The sequence below is a fragment of the Mauremys mutica genome, chromosome 1, assembly GCF_020497125.1.
Source record: "Mauremys mutica isolate MM-2020 ecotype Southern chromosome 1, ASM2049712v1, whole genome shotgun sequence".
Taxonomy (NCBI): domain Eukaryota; kingdom Metazoa; phylum Chordata; order Testudines; family Geoemydidae; genus Mauremys; species Mauremys mutica.
In genome coordinates this window covers 246,077,472-246,096,093 of record NC_059072.1, presented here as the reverse complement: position 1 = coordinate 246,096,093, position 18,622 = coordinate 246,077,472, and the positions used below count along the sequence as shown (strand labels likewise).

At 36.2% G+C, this 18,622-nt stretch overlaps 1 protein-coding gene across 3 annotated transcripts in view; it reads left to right on the top strand.

The window, feature by feature from the left end:
* Positions 1–18,622, top strand: part of REV1 (REV1 DNA directed polymerase) — a 108,040-nt gene that overhangs the window by 35,405 nt on the left and 54,013 nt on the right. For 2 of the 3 annotated variants that reach the window (XM_045005765.1, XM_045005774.1), the window contains exons 7-13: positions 675–782; positions 2,938–3,054; positions 7,941–8,073; positions 10,773–10,901; positions 11,665–11,819; positions 14,589–14,708; positions 17,575–17,795. In XM_045005765.1, coding sequence (XP_044861700.1) covers positions 675–782; positions 2,938–3,054; positions 7,941–8,073; positions 10,773–10,901; positions 11,665–11,819; positions 14,589–14,708; positions 17,575–17,795 — 983 coding nt within the window. The remainder of the gene's footprint in view (positions 1–674; positions 783–2,937; positions 3,055–7,940; positions 8,074–10,772; positions 10,902–11,664; positions 11,820–14,588; positions 14,709–17,574; positions 17,796–18,622) is intronic. The other variant, XM_045005785.1, reaches the window with a different exon arrangement.

The following is an 18,622-nucleotide window of genomic DNA, read 5'->3' as shown; positions in this document are numbered from 1 at the left end:
TATAGTGTACATGGGAAAATTACTGTAAATGACAATTGATCTGATGGAGCTTACCCCAGCTTCAAGCAGGAGTAAGCTGCATCAGTGTAAATTGCAGCTTATAGCTGTTTTTCTTGCCTATGCTAGGGTTTGCACCTATCTAGGTACACTGATGACTGAAATTCCCATTGTAGAAAAGATTTTAAAATCATTCAACACCTGTGAACAGAGAAGAGATTGTGCAGAGATAATGACTGCTCTGACCTTTGATAAAAAACTGAAGAAGCTTTCCATTGCAGATAGAATTTTAGCATGGTGAATATTAAGACTTAATTATTAGTATATATAGTAAACTCCTGGAAACAGACTTGTTTTAACAAGGTGAAGAATGTTAATTGTGAGACCATAAAAGGGATAACATGGGCTATGATGCCTCACTTAGTAGACATTACACTGTGTTTTTAAACTTATAGCTACCTTTCCACTATGTCGTTATATTGCATTCTATTGTTTTAGTGCATTGAATAGTATAAACTTTATTTTTTCTTTAAAGGCAGTTTAATAGTTGAGTGGGGAAGGTTATAAAAAAAACTTCGCTGTATTTGGAAACCTCTTATCAGTCCTTGATGACTAACATGAGTACTGCAAAAATTGTAAATTAGGTTTCAAAATTTGTTTGTATTTGTTTATACCAGGTAATGTTTCTGTCTTAAGTTCATCCAAGCATCAGCGCTGTATAATGCACATGGATATGGATTGCTTCTTTGTATCAGTGGGTATTCGAAATAGGCCTGATCTCAAAGGTCAGTTTTCATATATTTTTAAATGTGAAAAATCACTTATACAATACTGAAAATGCACTTGCTAACAACAAGGAAAGTTGATTTGGTGAGTGCTTTTCTTCTAACAAGTTTGCCTGATGGTATGAGAACACTGCTCGTATTGCCAGGTCATATTGCTCAGTGCCCCACACTCAATGGATACGTGTGGAAGAAACAGAATGGAATTCTTATTGCCTCCTTTCCAGCATTTAGTACCAAGGAAGCAGCCAAAGGTGTGAAATATGGAAAACTGGAGATACATAGCCCTCCAGAACTAGAAATGGGGAGAAAGCTAGGCTGTATCTGAACCCTGTTGGGATGACTTATCTTTTATTATTATTATTTATTTATTATTAAGCATAGGTAGGGTTACCAGATAGCAACTGTGAAAAAATGGAACAGGGGTGGGAGGTAATAGAAGCCTATATGAGAAAAAGTCCCAAAAATGGTACATCTGGTCACCCTGAGCATAGGCAACATGAATTCAGGTATTTCCTAACTTAGGGATGCCTGATTTTGCAACCCTTAATGGATTTTTAACATATTTTTTCCTATGTAATTTCCTAGGGTGGCTTTTTTGGGAGGGGGGAGGGCTAAACCTCAAGAACAGAAATTACATATGGAACTGTTTTGAATATCTCCTGCATGAGTCATCAGTGGGCTACGAATGCAGAAGTTGTAAATCCACAGCACAGATCTCTACCTGATAAACTAAAGGAGTAACTGGTAGTAATATCTTTTCCAGTGTCTTATGCAACTGTTTGCCAGAGAGCAAAGGAATATTGGTAATCAGAAATCCTGGGGTTAAGTCCTGGCTGTGGAAGGAGAAGTGGTTGCATGGTTACAGACAGAACAGATAATCATACAGATTTGGCACAAGCATTCTGAAAGGCAGCGTGGATACCAAATGTGATTTTTTTGTTTTGTTTTGTTTACCCCATCTGTAAATAGTGAGAATTATGCTTGCCTGTCTTCTAAGGTAAGCAGTATGTGGCCTTTTGCTTATTAACGGCTGTCAAATGGAAAAGGAAAGAATAGGACTCATTGTCTCCTTGGTCCTAGCTCAGTACATTTTCCTGTAGGCCAAAAGACATTCTACTGCTGTACCTGTCCAGACCTTTTGCTATGAGGTCTGGGAGAAGGTGCATACAGAGGGGCATTGAGGCAAGGGAGCATGCTCACTGAGGCTGGTGAGCATGCTCAATGCAGATGGAATGTTCAGAGATTTTACCAGTTAGCTCTACTTTGAAAATGGCAAATTTCATAAGTTTATAAGTCTGCCAGATCTGGATGTATTTTCATAGGGATGCAGGTGCCTCTCTGACACCAGGGCTATCTACCTGCCAAATTTCAAATCTCTGTTCCAGGTTCTGGAGAGAGGGGCTAGAGCTTTTAAAATACATACATATATATATATATATATATATAAATTAAAAATAGATTTGCAAACAAAAAAAAATACAATCTGTTCTTTAAACTTGTTCATGGAAGTGGTTGCACTGTTTGTGCTGAAGTGTTCCAAAAAAATTCAGCCCGAAAGAGTTAACAACCATGGAAAAGTTCAGAGGTGATTAAAATGGGAAAAGGTTAGGCCAGAATGGTCAGAGGTTAGACCTGGTCTAAACATACAGTTATGACTGGCTTAACTAGTCTTTCACCATTTTCGTTAAACTGTTGCACCTTTGTGTGTGGACTGCTTTATACCAGTTTAAATTTTTAACTTTAGCTTGCTGTAGTTAAGTGACAGGGGCAAGGTAAACTGATATAAGATGGCAATGCATAGCGGTTGCAATGGTTCAACTAAATTGGTACAATATCTGATATCTAGTTAAACTGTGCATCTTCTGTTTAGGTAAGTCCTTATACACAAACTAGCATAGCTGGATTTTTAGTGTTTGTTTCAAAAGATTTTTTTTTCTCCTTTTGACACAAGATTGTAACCAGTTAACTGAACTGTTGTTTCTAATGCATGTCACTTCCTTAACTGCTGCTTTCCTAATGCCAGAAGATTAGGTAACCCTGAAAGACTGGTGTTGAAAGAAGTGAACAAAAGTAAAGTAATCATTTTCAGAAACTTTGCCTTGGTGTGCTATTACTGTAAATGTTTTTATATACTGACTTTAATTATTCTTCACAGGAAAACCAGTGGCTGTTACGAGCAACAGAGGTGCTGGAAGGGCACCACTTCGCCCTGGTGCAAACCCACAGCTGGAATTGCAGTATTACCAGAATAAGATATTGAATGGCAAAGCAGGTACAAAAATGAGTCTGATTTTAAAATCACAGTGCTGATGAAGAATCTCTCATTAAAGTAGTAAAAAAAAATAAGGATAAATTATTTTCATTGAGTTGACTTTAGAGAGATTAATTTTTGACAGGATAGTTGTCTCTGACAATATAAATTGCCTCTGTAATAGTTTGCCATCATTCCATTCTGCTAATTAATTTTGTTGAGAATGGGGATATATTTTAGGGTAGTTTATTTTTTATTTCTGTTTTGGTTAGGGATGGGAATAAAGTATAGTGCTTCCGTAAATATGTATGTCCAGTTTGAAAATAAGATAAACATAGACCATCTGTGATCACTTGCACCTGAGTAACAGTATATCACAGAGGAGCCAGTACAAAATATCAAAAGTTAAGGTTGCTAAAAGGACTTATTAGAAAGCAGAGGAGAACTGTAGAAACAGCAGTGATGTGACCAATGAGAAATTGGCTGCTTAAATATAGTTATAAGTCTTTGAGCTATATATGTCTGAACCTGTAGACTTAATGTAGCTTCCTTTTAGAATATTTCAGTTGCTGGAAAGCCCCTGAAGAATTCAATGAATTCTGTCCTCACTATAAAGATTGTTCCCTCAAAAGACAGGCATCTGTTATTGATTATTAAAGAATTTCTCATTCTCCCACGGTACTTTAGAAACTGTTTTTATTACATTTTGTGTTCCTAAGTAGCAATATACAAGTGTCAACAATAAATTACTGTAAGACAGCATTTAAGACTAGGTTTGTTTATACAACCTGAAGTATGTTTAGTGTGGGGGAAAAAGTGACACACTAAAAATAAATAGCTTATTTTATATATATTCTCCCAGTTATTTTATTATTTTTTCTCAGTTTAGAAGTCTAAAGAGGTTTCTAACCGCTACCATTTAATTTCAACTTGATTTCTGGAAATCAGATTGTTTTTCACTTCTTACACCAGCAGCAGAATCAACAAATAGTGTTGAATTAGAATTTATACCACAGTTAATAATTTTGTTGATGTGCAAGGTAGAATAGAATAGTTTGATCTTCCACAACTGTATTGTTTCTGTAGTATTAACAGTAAAAAGTTGGCTTTGTCAATAAATTAAGCAGATCTTGGAAGAAAAATGGAAAGCAGATATCTACCATAATAGATGCCCTTTGTTGTTTTGCACTAGCATAATCACAGTTTAAAACAGGAAGAAAGTAAAAAATGTAGAACCCATTGTCACTCCACCCTTTCTTAGTGCCTTTCAGGATGTTCAAGCTTAATCTAATTGATTCATAGTGCCATGTGTAAGACTGAGTGGTTTATATTAAGGGCAGGTATTGTTTATAGGGATTTAGCCTTGTTGCACTATAGTTTGTCAGTGAACAGTTGTAGCACGGTTCTAAATATAGGCACTCTGTAACATTTTCCAGGTCAATGTGTTTTGATAAGAAAGTCATTTGTTACAATTTAGAAACATCTTGGAAAGCTAGTTAGTTAGATAAAATTGAGGAAGATTAGCTGAGAATAATATATTGTGTGTGATACACAAATTCAACAGTATCTCTTCTGTGATATTCAGTGTGCAAGGTTTCACTGGGGCTCAAGTTCAGTATGTTACAAACTCATTGTTCTTTATTGCAGCAGCTTTTTCTGGAAGTGCGCACATTCAGTCCTTTTACTTCAGCATCCTCCCTTACTGGCAGGCAGGCAGCTCTTTCTTTCTTAATGCACAGCCTGACTGTACAACCTGTAGTTTGCCAAAAAAAAATTTTGTTTTTTGTTTTTTTCTCCCTCCCTGGCACTCTTTTTTTAAAGTATGTATCTTATTAACTACAGGTTCATTACATTTTTTAAAAGTCTCTCTTTTATTAATTTTATCTCAACATATCAAACTTATATCAAGAGAGACTATTATGGATTTTCATAAAAACGTATCAGATTGTCTTCTTGAGGAGAACAAAATGAATTTAGTGATTGAGCATTACTTTGTAGTATTAATTGAAAAGGTGGTACTGTGAATTGCATAGGCCACTCTAACTTTGCTACATCCTAGATAGTGTACATGAAGCACTTCACAGCAGGAACAAATTATGCTGTGCACTGCATGTAAATATGGTCCAGTAGGCACATGGGATCATGTGAAACAAAATTAAATCTATTTTCTAAAGATATCAAAAACCCAAAAGGCCAAATTGTGCTCTGTTAAACATGTGCAACCTGTTGGGGATATACTTGTGTAAATGAGAAGAAAATTGGGCCTGAGTATTCTTTTTATTTAAATTCATTTTTACACGGAGTCTCCAGTATAGAGCAAACTTCATTTGTTTGATGCCTCATGCTGTCCAAACTGTTCTCTGATCTTTCCTTCTCCAGAACGTGCTTATTAGAAATAATGTTCCAAATTGAAAAAAATAAATACATAAATCTGTGACTCACTTAGTTTGACCAGGTACAGATGCCTGCAGCTTCAACTACTGCTTTTGCAAATTGCTTCTTCAGTGATACTGGTTCCTGCTTTTTGGTCTGGATTGCTGGACAAATATCTAGGAACTGTAGAATCTTGGATCCTTTATGAAATACTTCTTTTTTTCTTTTTTTGGATTCATCCAAAACTATATAACTTTTAAATTTAAAATTTGTTGTCTTTCTCACCCTGTATATCCATTTTGGAGCAGCTTCCTGAGTGGTAGAAATTACACTCTGATATCTTCTTTAACATTCATGTCCGAAAACTAAGGAATTAGTGTGTACACACAATTCAGAGGTTGGGGTCTCTTTTCCTAGCCAGGATGTCCAAGTCGTGGATGTTTTTTGTCTTTCTTTCCCTCCACTCCAGTATCTCCAATTTTCATTCTGAAGTGCAGCAGTTTTAACTACCATATTACTCACAGATTTATTCTCAGCGATTTCTTTTTCACAGACTTGGGGTCCGGGCCTCTGATTTCTCCATTTGTTGCTCCACATTCACCATGCACTTGTCTAGTTTCCCAACTTTTGATGAGAGATTCTCTACCTTGCCTTCCAGTGAGGACAATGTGTTCTGCATTGCCCGGAATTTCACATGAAGTGACTCCATCAGCTCATGGGGGGATCTGCTCTGCTTCGCTGTGGAAAAGGTCGGCGAGCCCAGTGAAGATAGACAAGATGACAACAACATCTCAGGCCAGGGCACAGGAAGGCACAGACTAAATACGTTGTTCTTGTCATTCTTATCTTTTTTGGGCCACAAGTTTGCTCTTCATAAATTTGCAACTTCCGACATCTTAGGTAACTTAATGAGCCCATCAAACATTAGAACAAATTTTTAAGAAATAAAAAGACAAGTAAACTAGCAGAAATTCTATAGAAAGGCAGATGCCCACATGAGTCAGATTCTGCCCCCCATTACAACACTTTCTTTGGTCCGATAACCACCTTTATGTGGAGATAGCAAAATACTTCTTTTCAATCTAAAAATGTTAATCTGTAAGCTGTTATTGCCATACAGTATTATTGGGCAGTGTGGCACTGTGCAGCTATAACTTGTATGTTGTATTATATTACAAAAGTGTATTGTATTAAATAGACTGCAATAATGAAAACCAAATCTAAGTTGTATATTATACTTTTCCTTTAAAGCAGCAGTAGCTTTTTGTCCTTTTGAGATTTCACCATTTAGAGTTCAGTTCTTGATTTGATTTAAGAGCGTTGGGTTTTTTGCAGCTACTCAATTTTTCTGGCTGACCTACAATTAAGAGTCAGTGTGCTTATCTAGAGATACTTAGATACCATGTTGATGTGCAGAGAATAAGAATCTGAACAGAATAGAGTAGAGAATGCTTTACTTTATCCCAATTTGCTGTATCTCTCTACCATTCATTTCTGCATATGTATGTAGTACTCAGTTGGCTTGAATGATTCTTAAGTCTTTTTGCCTTAGCTCATTCGAAGTAGGTTTTATAGAATTAGCTAAAGATTTGTCTCATCCTTTTCTTTAATAGTCTGAGATTGGAGTATTTATTTAGTGTTGCATCATTTTGGTCCAGTGGAAGTTTGGAATGATATTCTAAATCAGGTGCTTTTGAATCCCAGTAAGAGAATCATCAGGGGCCAGTAACTGAAACTTTGTTTATGAATTTAACAATGAAGCTGAAAGTTGTGAAGGACATATAAGTATCCAGCAAGGCTTACATGTTTTGCTCATTTCCTGATCTGAAAATATTCTTGGTATTTCATTTAACTTTTAAAATTCTGATTTGAGGTGTCTAAATTAAGTTACTTGATGTTTAGATTAAGTAATTACTAGAAAGTAGAGATGTCAGTACTAGGTTACAAGGAGGCTGAGCTGTAGAATTGCATTATAAGATGAAATTCTGTATTCTTGTACGTTTTTTAAAATGGGTGTAAATATGACATTCTTTTGTTCAGACAAATGGTTGATAAGCTCTGAGTGTCTTGCATTTAGTTTATAGGTTGTAGCTTAAAGAAACCTCAGTAGTTTGGCAAGTAAATCCTTTTTTTTTTTTTTTTACAACCACGTTAAGGGTAATAACGGCTCTTTCAACTCACAGTATTATCATAGTCTGAATTTTATTGGCCACTAGCCATCTACAAGTTGGTCTCGGATAATGTGGGAAAAAAAGAAAGTATAGTTATTCTTCAGTAGCATCATACTTTACTGTCCTCCAGAGATCAACCCCATAGATGGGTGTTAATATATGGGTAAGTTCTTTGTTGACCTAATCAGTTATTGGACGATGTGAACCAATATATTGTGAAGAAATTTCTCATAATAAAATATGAGCACAGAAACTGCTGAAATTTTTTTAATTGTAATCAATTGATTGTTTGTGAATTAAATAAGTCTTTTGAACCATTAAGACAATAATGTAAGAACAAAATATAAAATATTATTTTCCAAGCAGAAAATAGAATTCCTGATGAACTGGACTCATCAATCGGGGAGAATCCAGATTCTGCTGAGATGAATGGATTTGACTTGGATATCTCTGGTTTGTCAATGGCTGAAATTGCATCTTGTAGTTATGAAGCCAGGTAGGTAGAAATTATTTGTCATGTTGATTGTAAAGTTCTGTCATACAGTGCTCACAGATAGATATTTCGCCTGCTATTTACATTGCTTAAATTCACCCAAAAATAGAACACTTAGTCTTTGTTTCAGAAATTACATTTAAATAAATTATGCTAGGTACCAGCACAAGAAGGGAAAATGTGTTTGCTCTCCCTTTTTACTTTAATACCATGTTTCAAGCTGTGATCTAATCAGTTCTCACTAGCTAAGCATATTTCAGTTGGGCCAAGGCCACTAAAGAAAATCCGAGGTTCCATACACAGTGGTATTGTTGGTTTAATAGGTGACATCCTTCGCTCTGAAACTGAACCAATGTTTTTTCATGGCATTAGGAACGTTGTACTATCGGAGGTCAGGCTCAGATGAGGCATAAAATTAAAATCCTGATCACTTATGATCACTAAATCTAATGGTACTTTTTCCACAAATTTTGTGCTGAATTCCCCACATAGCCTGGTCAAGAGGGGAACATCCAGTGTCTACAATAACTTGTTTTAATTATAGTCCCAAAGATATATAATTGATTTTAGGGCTGTTAATGATTAAAAAAATTAATCCAGATTAATCACACTGTTAAATAGTAATAGAATACCATTTATTTAAATATTTTTGGATATTTTCTACATTTTCTAATATATTGATTTCAATTACAACACAATAGAAAGTGTACAGTGCTCACTTTATATTATTTTTATTACAAATATTTGCACTGTAAAAAACAAAAGAAATAGTATTTTTCAATTAACCTAATACATGTACTGTAGAGCAATCTCTTTATCCTGAAAGTTGAACTCTCAAATGTAGAATTATGTACAAAAAAAGCATTCAAAAATAAAACAATGCAAAACTTTAGAGCCCACATGTCCACTCTGTCCTGCTTCTTGTTCAGCCAGTCACTCAGACAAACAAGTTGGTTTACATTTGCAGGAGATAATGCTGCCCGCTTCTTGTTTTCAATCTCACCTGAAAGTGAGAACATGCGTTTGCATGGCACTGTTGTAGCTGGCGTTGCAAGATATTTATGTGCCATATGTGCTAAAAATTCATATTTCCCTTCATGCTTCAACCACCATTCCAGAGGACATGCATTCATGGCAATGACTGGTTCTGCTCGATAACGATCCAACGATTGGAAGGCACTTCAGATTCTTAAATCTTGGGTTAGGTGCTCTAGCTATCTTTAGAAATCTCACATTGGTACCACCTTTATGTTTTGTCAAATCTGCAGTGAAAGTGTTCTTAAAACAAACAAAGTGCAGGGTCCTCATCCGAGACTGCTAAAACATGAAATGTATGGCAGAATGCAGGTAAAACAGAGCAGGAGACATACAGTTCTCTCCTAAGGAGTTCAGTCACAAATCTAATTAAAAAAAAATTTAAAAAAAGCTTAAACAAGCATAATCAGCAGGGAAGCATGTCCTCTGAAATGGTGGCCGAAGCGTGAAGGGGCATACGAATGTTTAGCATATTTGGCAAGTAAATACCTCGCAATGCTGGCTACAAAAATGCCTATTCTCACTTTCAGGTGATGTAAATAAGAAGCAGGCAGCATTATCTCCCAGAAATGTAAACAAACTTATTTGTCTTAGTGGTTGGCTGAACAAGAAGTAGGACTGAGTGGACTTGTATCCTCTAAAGTTTTACATTGTTTTGTTTTTGAGTACAGTTATGTAACAAAAAAAAATCTACATTTGGAAGTTGCACTTTCATGATAGAGATTGCGCAACAGTACTTGTATAAGGTGAATTTTTACAGTGCAAATATTTGTAATAAAAAATAATATAAAGGGAGCACTGTACACTTTGTATTCTGTGTTGTAATTGAAATCAGTATATTTGAAAACGCAGAAAACATCCAAAAATATTTAATAAATTTCAACTGGTATTCTATTGTTTAACAGTGCAATTAATCATGATTAATTTTTTTGAGTTAATTGCATGAGTTAATTGCGAGTAATCAACATCCCTAATTGGTTTCTAGTGCAAATAACGCCTTTGCAGTTATTATCACCATGGAACCATGGATAGAGTATTTTAGGGCAGATGAGCTGCTTTTTTTTTCTTTTTATGGCTTGGTTTTGCAAAGATTTAATTTATTTTATAGTTCAATATATAACTTTACAAAATTGTGCCATTATAATAAAATAAACCACATTGATCCACCTTTCTTCTCCATGCTCTAGCAGAGTTGTACTGTTTTGCATAGTGCATGTTCTGTCATAGCTTGGATCAGGAGATGGCAAGCCCTGTCTAAAATACATATATATTTAATTTTAAAATAAGTTATTGTGTATATTCCCAGTAGCCCTGCTTTTGTTCCTTGTTTGAGACACATAGCACAAAATCTTACAATTATTGAATTTAATTACTGTAGTGCAAGTCACCTTTTGCATCAATTAGACTATTTACATGGGTGCAGAAAACTCCTGTATATCTGTTCTTTGTCTGGAGTAGTGGTATGGGAAAATATGAATATTAGTAGTAGTATGTATTTGTATTACTATGGCATCTAGGAGCCCTGGGTATGGGCTGGAAACCCATTGTACTAGGTAGTGCTGTACAAACATTTCATCTTGTACATATCTGAGATTTTGTGACTTTTTTTTTTTTTTTTTTTGCAAAGGGCAGATCTATGTAACTTACTTGCTTTTATTTGATTTTAGACAAGTTGGGGTAAAGAATGGAATGTTTTTTGGCCAAGCAAAACAGCTATGTCCAAGTCTTCAAGCAGTTCCATATGACTTCCATGCGTACAAAGAAGTTACACAGACAGTGTATGAGACACTGGCCAGGTAAAGTGCATTATGTATTTGTATAATCTTTGGCACCGATCAAGCATGTTTTCAGTTGCCACATTTCCAAATGCCATTATGTGATCCAGGATTTTCATCTTCATGGGTCTGTTATCCCCATTCCTCTCCTCCACCACCCCCTTCCAAACCATGCCCATCTCAGATCTTCCTTTTGTAGTAACTTTTTATCTTGACTGGATAATGGAGGGTAGTCAGCTTAGAGTGAGATTTTCTCCTGTGCTGCTCTGTATCTTGAGGTCAAGTCCTACAAAATGATCAATGTCTGACTCCTGTTAAAGTCAGTGTCAAAACTTCCACTGACTTCAGTAGGAGAAGACTGTGGCTTTCAGTTAGAAAGTGTGGTACGTGCTGCTGCCCTTCCAAGACACCAACATTTCTTTAGACACACATTTTCAAGAACTGAATTTTTGTGGAATAAATCTAAAGAAAATTTTACTTCTTTATTTCATTTGACTGGGGGTGGGGGGAAGGAGTCAGTTATTTTTTAGGTGAAGAATAAAATATTTAACTTTCCTTCTCCAACTAATCTTTTAAAAGCATGATGAAATTAGTCCTAGACAGTAGTGCTGCCATAACTTGCTATATTAATATTTTTAAATGCTTAACTAAGTTGTGTGGGATAAAGAGAATAAAAAAATTAGGGAAATACCACCACAAAAGGAAGACTTTACTTGCTACATATTTGTTTTAACAGATGGTGAGCTGTTGCTGCTGTTTCACCTCCTTTACTTTGTGTTGTTAGCTATACTCATAACATCGAAGCAGTCAGTTGTGATGAAGCGCTAGTAGATATCACTGAAATCCTTGCAGAGACCAGACTGACTCCTGATGAATTTGCAAGTGCTATCCGCACCGAAATCAAAGACCAGACTAAATGTGCTGCCTCTGTTGGGATGGGTTAGTACTTTATTTAATATTTACTTACAAGTGTCACTTGCCATCCTTGGGCATATCAAAATTACATAAGAGACGTCTAAAACGGTCAGTTTTCATGAAATACACAAAACATTGCCATTAAAATAAATGTATTAACATTTTCCATCAGGGAATTTTTTTTTAAGCAACCTAACTTTAGGGGTTGCTACCAGCTCTCTTTTTTAGTACTGACAGTGTGGTATAATTTCACTTCTGGGACTCTTTGTGTTCATTTTAAAATAAATATTAAGATTGACAGATGAAAGCAGGATAAAACCTATTCAGTCACCATCCTGTATAAAAAGGGAAAGTAATAAAGGGCTGTAGGGTGGCATGACTTGGTATAGGTCATGAAACATGTTCACTAAAAGTAGAGGTAGTCAGTTTTGTAGGAGGTACAGTGTATGAATTCACATCTTTGAAAATTTTCCGTGCTTGCTTTTTCTTTTTCCTTGTCTCCCTCTCCCTCCCCCTTTCTCTCTGTTCATAATCATATTATCAAAATGAGAATCTGGGAATAAATATTGTGAGACAATTAAAATTCACTTCTGATTTAAGTTGAAATCCGTTATTGTAGCTCTTTGGAGGCAGATTTCTCCCATTATCTCTTACTCATCGTTGTTATTAACTTTAAATAAAATTCTCCAGATTCCTGTTTGTCATGCCTTGCCTTGAGACATATTTGGAACTGTTTATAGCCTTATTTAATGTGCTTATTCTTTGTTTTAAAATAATACAATTTCTGAGCATACCTTTATACTTTGATTTCAGTTTTGTATTATTGGTTGAAAGAACCAAATTCCTTCAGTCAAATGTTTGTTCCAGTAATAAATATATATCAAATTCTTTTAAAAAGAGACCAGTCTGCAATTACTGTGTATCCAGTGGTTTTCTAAAACTTCATATGATGGGAAACAGTACAAAGACTTCAAACTTAGACCAGGATAAAATGATTGGAACAAAGGACATGTGGCCCAGTGGCTAAGACACAAGCCTGTGACTTGAAAGAGACCTGGGTTCAGTCCTTTACTCTGCCACATACTTTGAGACCTTGAGCAAGTAATTTAGGCATTGTCTCCTTGGGAAGGTTGCAGCAATATTATCAAAGATGTGAATTTAAACTGATGATATAGCTCAAGCTGTGCAAACTCCTGTGTTGGACACTCTTATTTCTGATATAGGTGTGTTTGAATGCTCTTATCTCTGATATAACTGTCGTCTTTTATTTTTTTATTTTATTTTATTTTTATTTTTTTTTTGTTGGGAACAGATGTGTTAGATTGAAATAAGAGCATCCACGCAGACGGAGCTATCACTGACTTAACTAAGCCATTTTATCTAAGCCAATTAAATTAAAACCTGTGAATGTGTGTAGACTAGGCCTTAGTTTTTCTGTGCCTCAGTTCCCCATCTTGTAAAATGAGTATAGTAGTATTTCCCACTTTACATAATGCTGTGAGGATACATACAGTAAAGATTGTGAGTCACTTAGATACTACAGTAATGGGAGCCATATACCTAAGGGAGGTAGAATGGTGGAAATCTGAAGTGACGTATTACAGACAGAGGATGGGACACCAAAGGAAAAAGGAAAATTGGACATGGAATCCTTTATTGATTGTGTCATAAATATAATTCCTAGCATGGTGCCTGTGATGTCTGCATTACCATCATTATTTACCAAAAAGATATTAAATAATGTAACCCTTGGGGGACAGGAGAGACCGGGAACAACACATTGTAAATGGTGGCATTTACCTAACCTTTTGTAGTTTGCCCTATGCTACAGCAGGGTTTTTTTGGTAGCAGTGATATCACAGATTGAGACATGCTAACGCACCATATTGGAGTGGTAGCTGGTTGGACATGAAGAAACCAGTAAGCAGAAAAAAATTCGGAAAGTGTGCCAAATGTCCCCCTCACTCTGATTTTATGGGGCATTCTAATGGTAAAACTAATGGAATTTTATTCTTTTTTAGCAGGTAACAGGGCTGAGAAATACCCATTTCTATCATATAATTCACTTTTTAGTATGATAGACAGTTTATTATATACTTAAGTTGAGTGCAACATCTTTTTCTAGAATGATCCACAGCAGTGATAGTCAGACCTCAGGGGCCAAATTAGTGAACACCATTATCCAAAAGAGCCACAGAAGTGAGAATTCATAGTTTCACATACTGTATAATTCTCACAGCAAAATGACTGACCACATTTTTTTTTTATCACCTACAATTGGTTAATTACATATTAAAAGCATCCTGATTGGTTGATAAATAATTAAATCACTGTTTTAATAACGTGCTGCAAAGAACCGCAGGAGACGCATTAAAGAGTCACTTGTGTCTCATGAGCCTCTGTCTGCGTATCACTGATCCTATAGTATAAAGATGCTGTAATTTTACTTTTTAACAATTTTGATAGCTCCTATGTCTACATCTACAAGTATAGAACATTCACTGGAGACTTACAGTATTTTGTAGTGGGTGTTTTTTATTATAATTTAGCAAGTACAAGTTAGTGTTGCAAAAATATCCCTTTTCCCTCAAATCCTACCAATTGCCAAAATGGAAGCATGGACTGCAGGGACAAGTAAATACTAAACAAAAAATCCAAAGCAGTATTTGGAGAGAGATTAAAATGTGGCTATACCTCTCTGCACCTTTCTCCTCATCCTCTGACTAGTAAAATGCTGTTTATGATGGCAGAAATCAGCATAGGCATCCTTTAATTATTTTTTCACTTTTTCAGGTTCCAATATTCTGCTGGCCAGAATGGCAACTCGCAAAGCAAAACCAGATGGACAGTATCACTTAAAACCTGAGGAAGTGGATGATTTTATTAGAGGTCAGCTAGTTAGCAATCTTCCAGGTACATTTTTAAATTGAATTATTGATGTCCTCCTTTTACAGGGATGTTTCAGGCTGACGTTAGAATTTCCTATATGCTGTAAAACGGTGTCCAGTATCAATCAAGGGGCAAATTATTTTTCCCAAATTTCACGTAAAAGAGGTTGGGCATTATTTAAGGTTATCTAATCTGCAAAATGAAGATATTTCATGTTTAGGATTATCTGCTGAATACTGGAATGCTCCTCATTTCTCTTGTCATTTTACATTTTTTCTTTGTATCTTCTTTAAGAATAAATTCCTTATTAAAGACATTACAAAGCCATACAGTATGGTGAGTTGGCAAGGGATGGGCTTAGTTTAGTATTTCAGGCAGCCTGAATATTTTTGCACTGCTAATTTGTGGGTGTGACATCTCCAGCAGAATTCATGCTGAGTACATGACTACATGGGTAGTTACTGTTAGGAATGTAACAAAAAAGTCTTAGTATGTGTGCTTGCCCAACTGGTTAGTTGGCTCTGTTATGAATAGTTGAAAATCGTATTGTGGGTGGTGTCAGGATCAAGGGAATATTTTTTTAGAAAGGGGTGTGCACTGGCAGAATTTTGAAGTTTGGGAAAGCACCAGAAAAAGGGAGTTAATAAGGATGAAGAGACATGAATGAAAAATGGGAGAGGAAAGGAAGTAAAAAGATGGATGGTTTTCTTAAAACTTGTTGGTATTAGGAAATTCCCAGTAAGAGAAGGGTTAGAGGAAAAACAAGGAAGGCGGAGAAGTAAAAAGTCAGTGAGTAGAATGTAGAAGAGGAGATACTGGAAAATTGGGCATCCTTGAGTTGAAAGAAGGAAGTATTCCTTGAAATTAGCCAATGCAAGATGGAATAGTGTGTGGAGAATACAATGGAAAAGGAAACTACAATAGGACTAAAACACCATAACACTTCTGTGTACACTGTCTAGCCATAATGGACATAGAAGTAGAACTGACATAATTGTTTTTCATTGAATTATTGTATATAAAGGTCTCTAATTGTTTAGTGTAGCACTAAACTTGAGGTACAGGAAGCTGTGTGGATTGTGTCATGGAAGAATAGTAGAAATTTGCTCAATTGTGGCAACTGTATTTATGCAATTGTAAGGCAAAGTGCTTTCTTGTATGTAACAGGATAGCACGTTACCTTTATAGTGTATGCACCTGACACAGTTTGAAAGGTAAGACCCTGAAATTAATAAAGGATAACTGAAATACAGAGCGTAAATGGGTACTTAATCTTGCTCAAACTGTATGCACAGCTGTTTTAGGAATGTGTTCCAAAGCTAATGTAGATTTAGTTCATATAAGGAAACAAAACAGAAAGATATTGTAATAGACGTATAAAAATAGCATCATTATCCATGTGTTCCTCACAGGGCCGCCCAGAGGATTCAGGGGGCCTGGGGTCTTCGGCGGCGGGGGCCCCCACTTTGGCGGTAATTCGGCGGCGGGGGGTCCTTCCGCTCCGAGACCTGCTGCCGAAGTGCCCTGAAGACCCGTGGTGGTGGGGCCCTGCCGCCGAAGCAGGACCCGGCACTTCGGTGGCAGGTCCCGCTTCAGCGGTAATTCGGCGGCGGGGGGTCCTTCGGCCCCGGGGCGGAAAGACCCCCCGCCACCGAAGACTCGGAGTGGAAGAAGCTCTGGGGGGCCCAGGCCCCGTGAGAGTTTTCCGGGGCCCCCGGAGCAAGTAAAGGACCCTGCTCCAGGGCCCCCGAAAAACTCTCGTGGGGGCCCCTGTGGGGCCCAGAGCCTGGGGCAAATTGCCCCACTCCTCCCTCCCCCCCCGGGCGGCCCTGGTTCCTCAATATACAGTGCTAAAACTAGATTAATACTTAATTTTGTCAATTTCACTTGTGACTATGGCTCACTATAGATTGCCTACAGGCGATTAGGTTTTAGAAGCTTGATTTTTTTTTTTTTTCTTGATACATAACATTTTTTTAGTTTGGCCTCTTCATCTAACCTGTACTATCTATCCATTTTTGTCTAATTACATTTAATTTTCTATAGTATAACGTAGTATGCTTAATTTAAAAGTCCTTTAAAGTTTTCTTATGTCACTTGCATTTAGTGTTTTCAGTATCAGTACATCATTTAAATTGTAAAATGGAGATCCTAAAAGATGGAATCTGATTGTGAGAATATTCTAACTTTAGCTATCTATAGTAGTGTAAATGCATAAGTTCTGATTACTTTGTAAATTATTACTTTTTTATAAACCAGTAATTTCACTAAAAATTAACACACTAGAATACTTACAATTTTCAGATGGTTCGTAACTCACCTCACTCATAATTTGAGCCATTTTTCCTCTCTGAAATAACATGTTTTCAACCAAGTAGCAATTGAAAATAGCTAGAATTTTTACTGGTTTCCTTTTAGGTGCAAACACTTGTGTACAGTTGCAAATATATCTCACTTGTTTTGTTTCTGAACTATTTTGGATTGATAAAGTGTATTAATCAGTGTACAGTCTTAATACTGACCTTGTGCTCAGTTGCTGTACGAAGTATAGAAGACACAGTCATTATCCAAGGGGCTACAAGTTAAAAGCAATGTCCAGCAAGCACAGGATAGTAAGTCTTGACACTGGAACAAGCATACAGACAGCAGTAACTGCAAAATTAGGCCCTTAACTAAAATTCAGTCAGACTAAACAAATACTGTACATGATACAAAATTTGCTGGTCAATCGTAATGCATCCAATGTGCTTTTTCCCCCAATCGTGCCTTAAAATTTGAACTGGATACCAGGCATTTCAAGATTAAAAGAGAATGGTAGTGCTTTAAAAATAATGAACTTTGTCTGGATTGTATAGACTTAACAGATCAAAATTACTTATTCTCTTGTTAGGAGTTGGTAGGTCAATGGAATCCAAGTTGGCATCTTTGGGAATTAAAACCTGTGGAGACCTACAATATCTTACTATGTCAAAACTCCAGAAGGAATTTGGTCCAAAAACAGGACAAATGCTCTACAGATTCTGTCGTGGTTTGGATGACAGACCTGTTCGAACAGAAAAGGAAAGAAAATCTGTTTCAGCTGAGATCAACTATGGTATAAGGTTTACTCAGGTAAACTAAAACTGTCTTACGTCTTGGAGGATTAAATATTATATTTGAAAGACTTCCTCCCACAGCAGAAGATCCTCCTTGTTTCCCATGGATATTCCGAATGCCCTCATTTAATCTTTTTTGTTGTTGTTGTTTTTTTTAAAGACATCACTCTATTACAGCCACAATCATAGCAGTCATATTGACAATCCATCATTCTCATCCTAACATTCTGTTCCCGGGAATGATTTACCCGACTGAAATTCAAATTCTGGTTACCCATGTGGCAATGCATAATACCATATCTAGACTGTCATAGTGCAGATTTTTAACCAATTTATATCTTTTAAAATACTGCATTTTTAAAATCTTTTATTAACTATAATAATGTTAAAATAATTATTACCTTCAGAAAGGAAGTTAGTGCAATGGTAAGATTGAGAAATTAAATATGTATGAAAATTATAAAAATTAAGGCCAACATTTTCATACCTGGATGCCTAAAGTTAGACTCTGTATCCATATTCAGGTTCTTAAACCAAATGCCAGATTGGAGAGGGAGGGAGCCTCTGCCTTTTTCATTGATTTTAGAATCAAAACAACAATCTAGGGGTTTGTCTACACAAACACTTAATCTACTCCCATTTCAAAGTAGGGTACATTAAAGCAGTGGTTCTCAACTGGGGATACACGTACCCCTGGGTGTATGCAGAGGTCTTCTAGGGGGTACATCGAGATATTTGCCTAGTTTTACAACAGACTACATAAAAAGCACTAGTGAAGTCAGTAAAAACTAAAATTTCATACAGACAATGACTTGTTTATACTGCTCTATATACTGTACACTG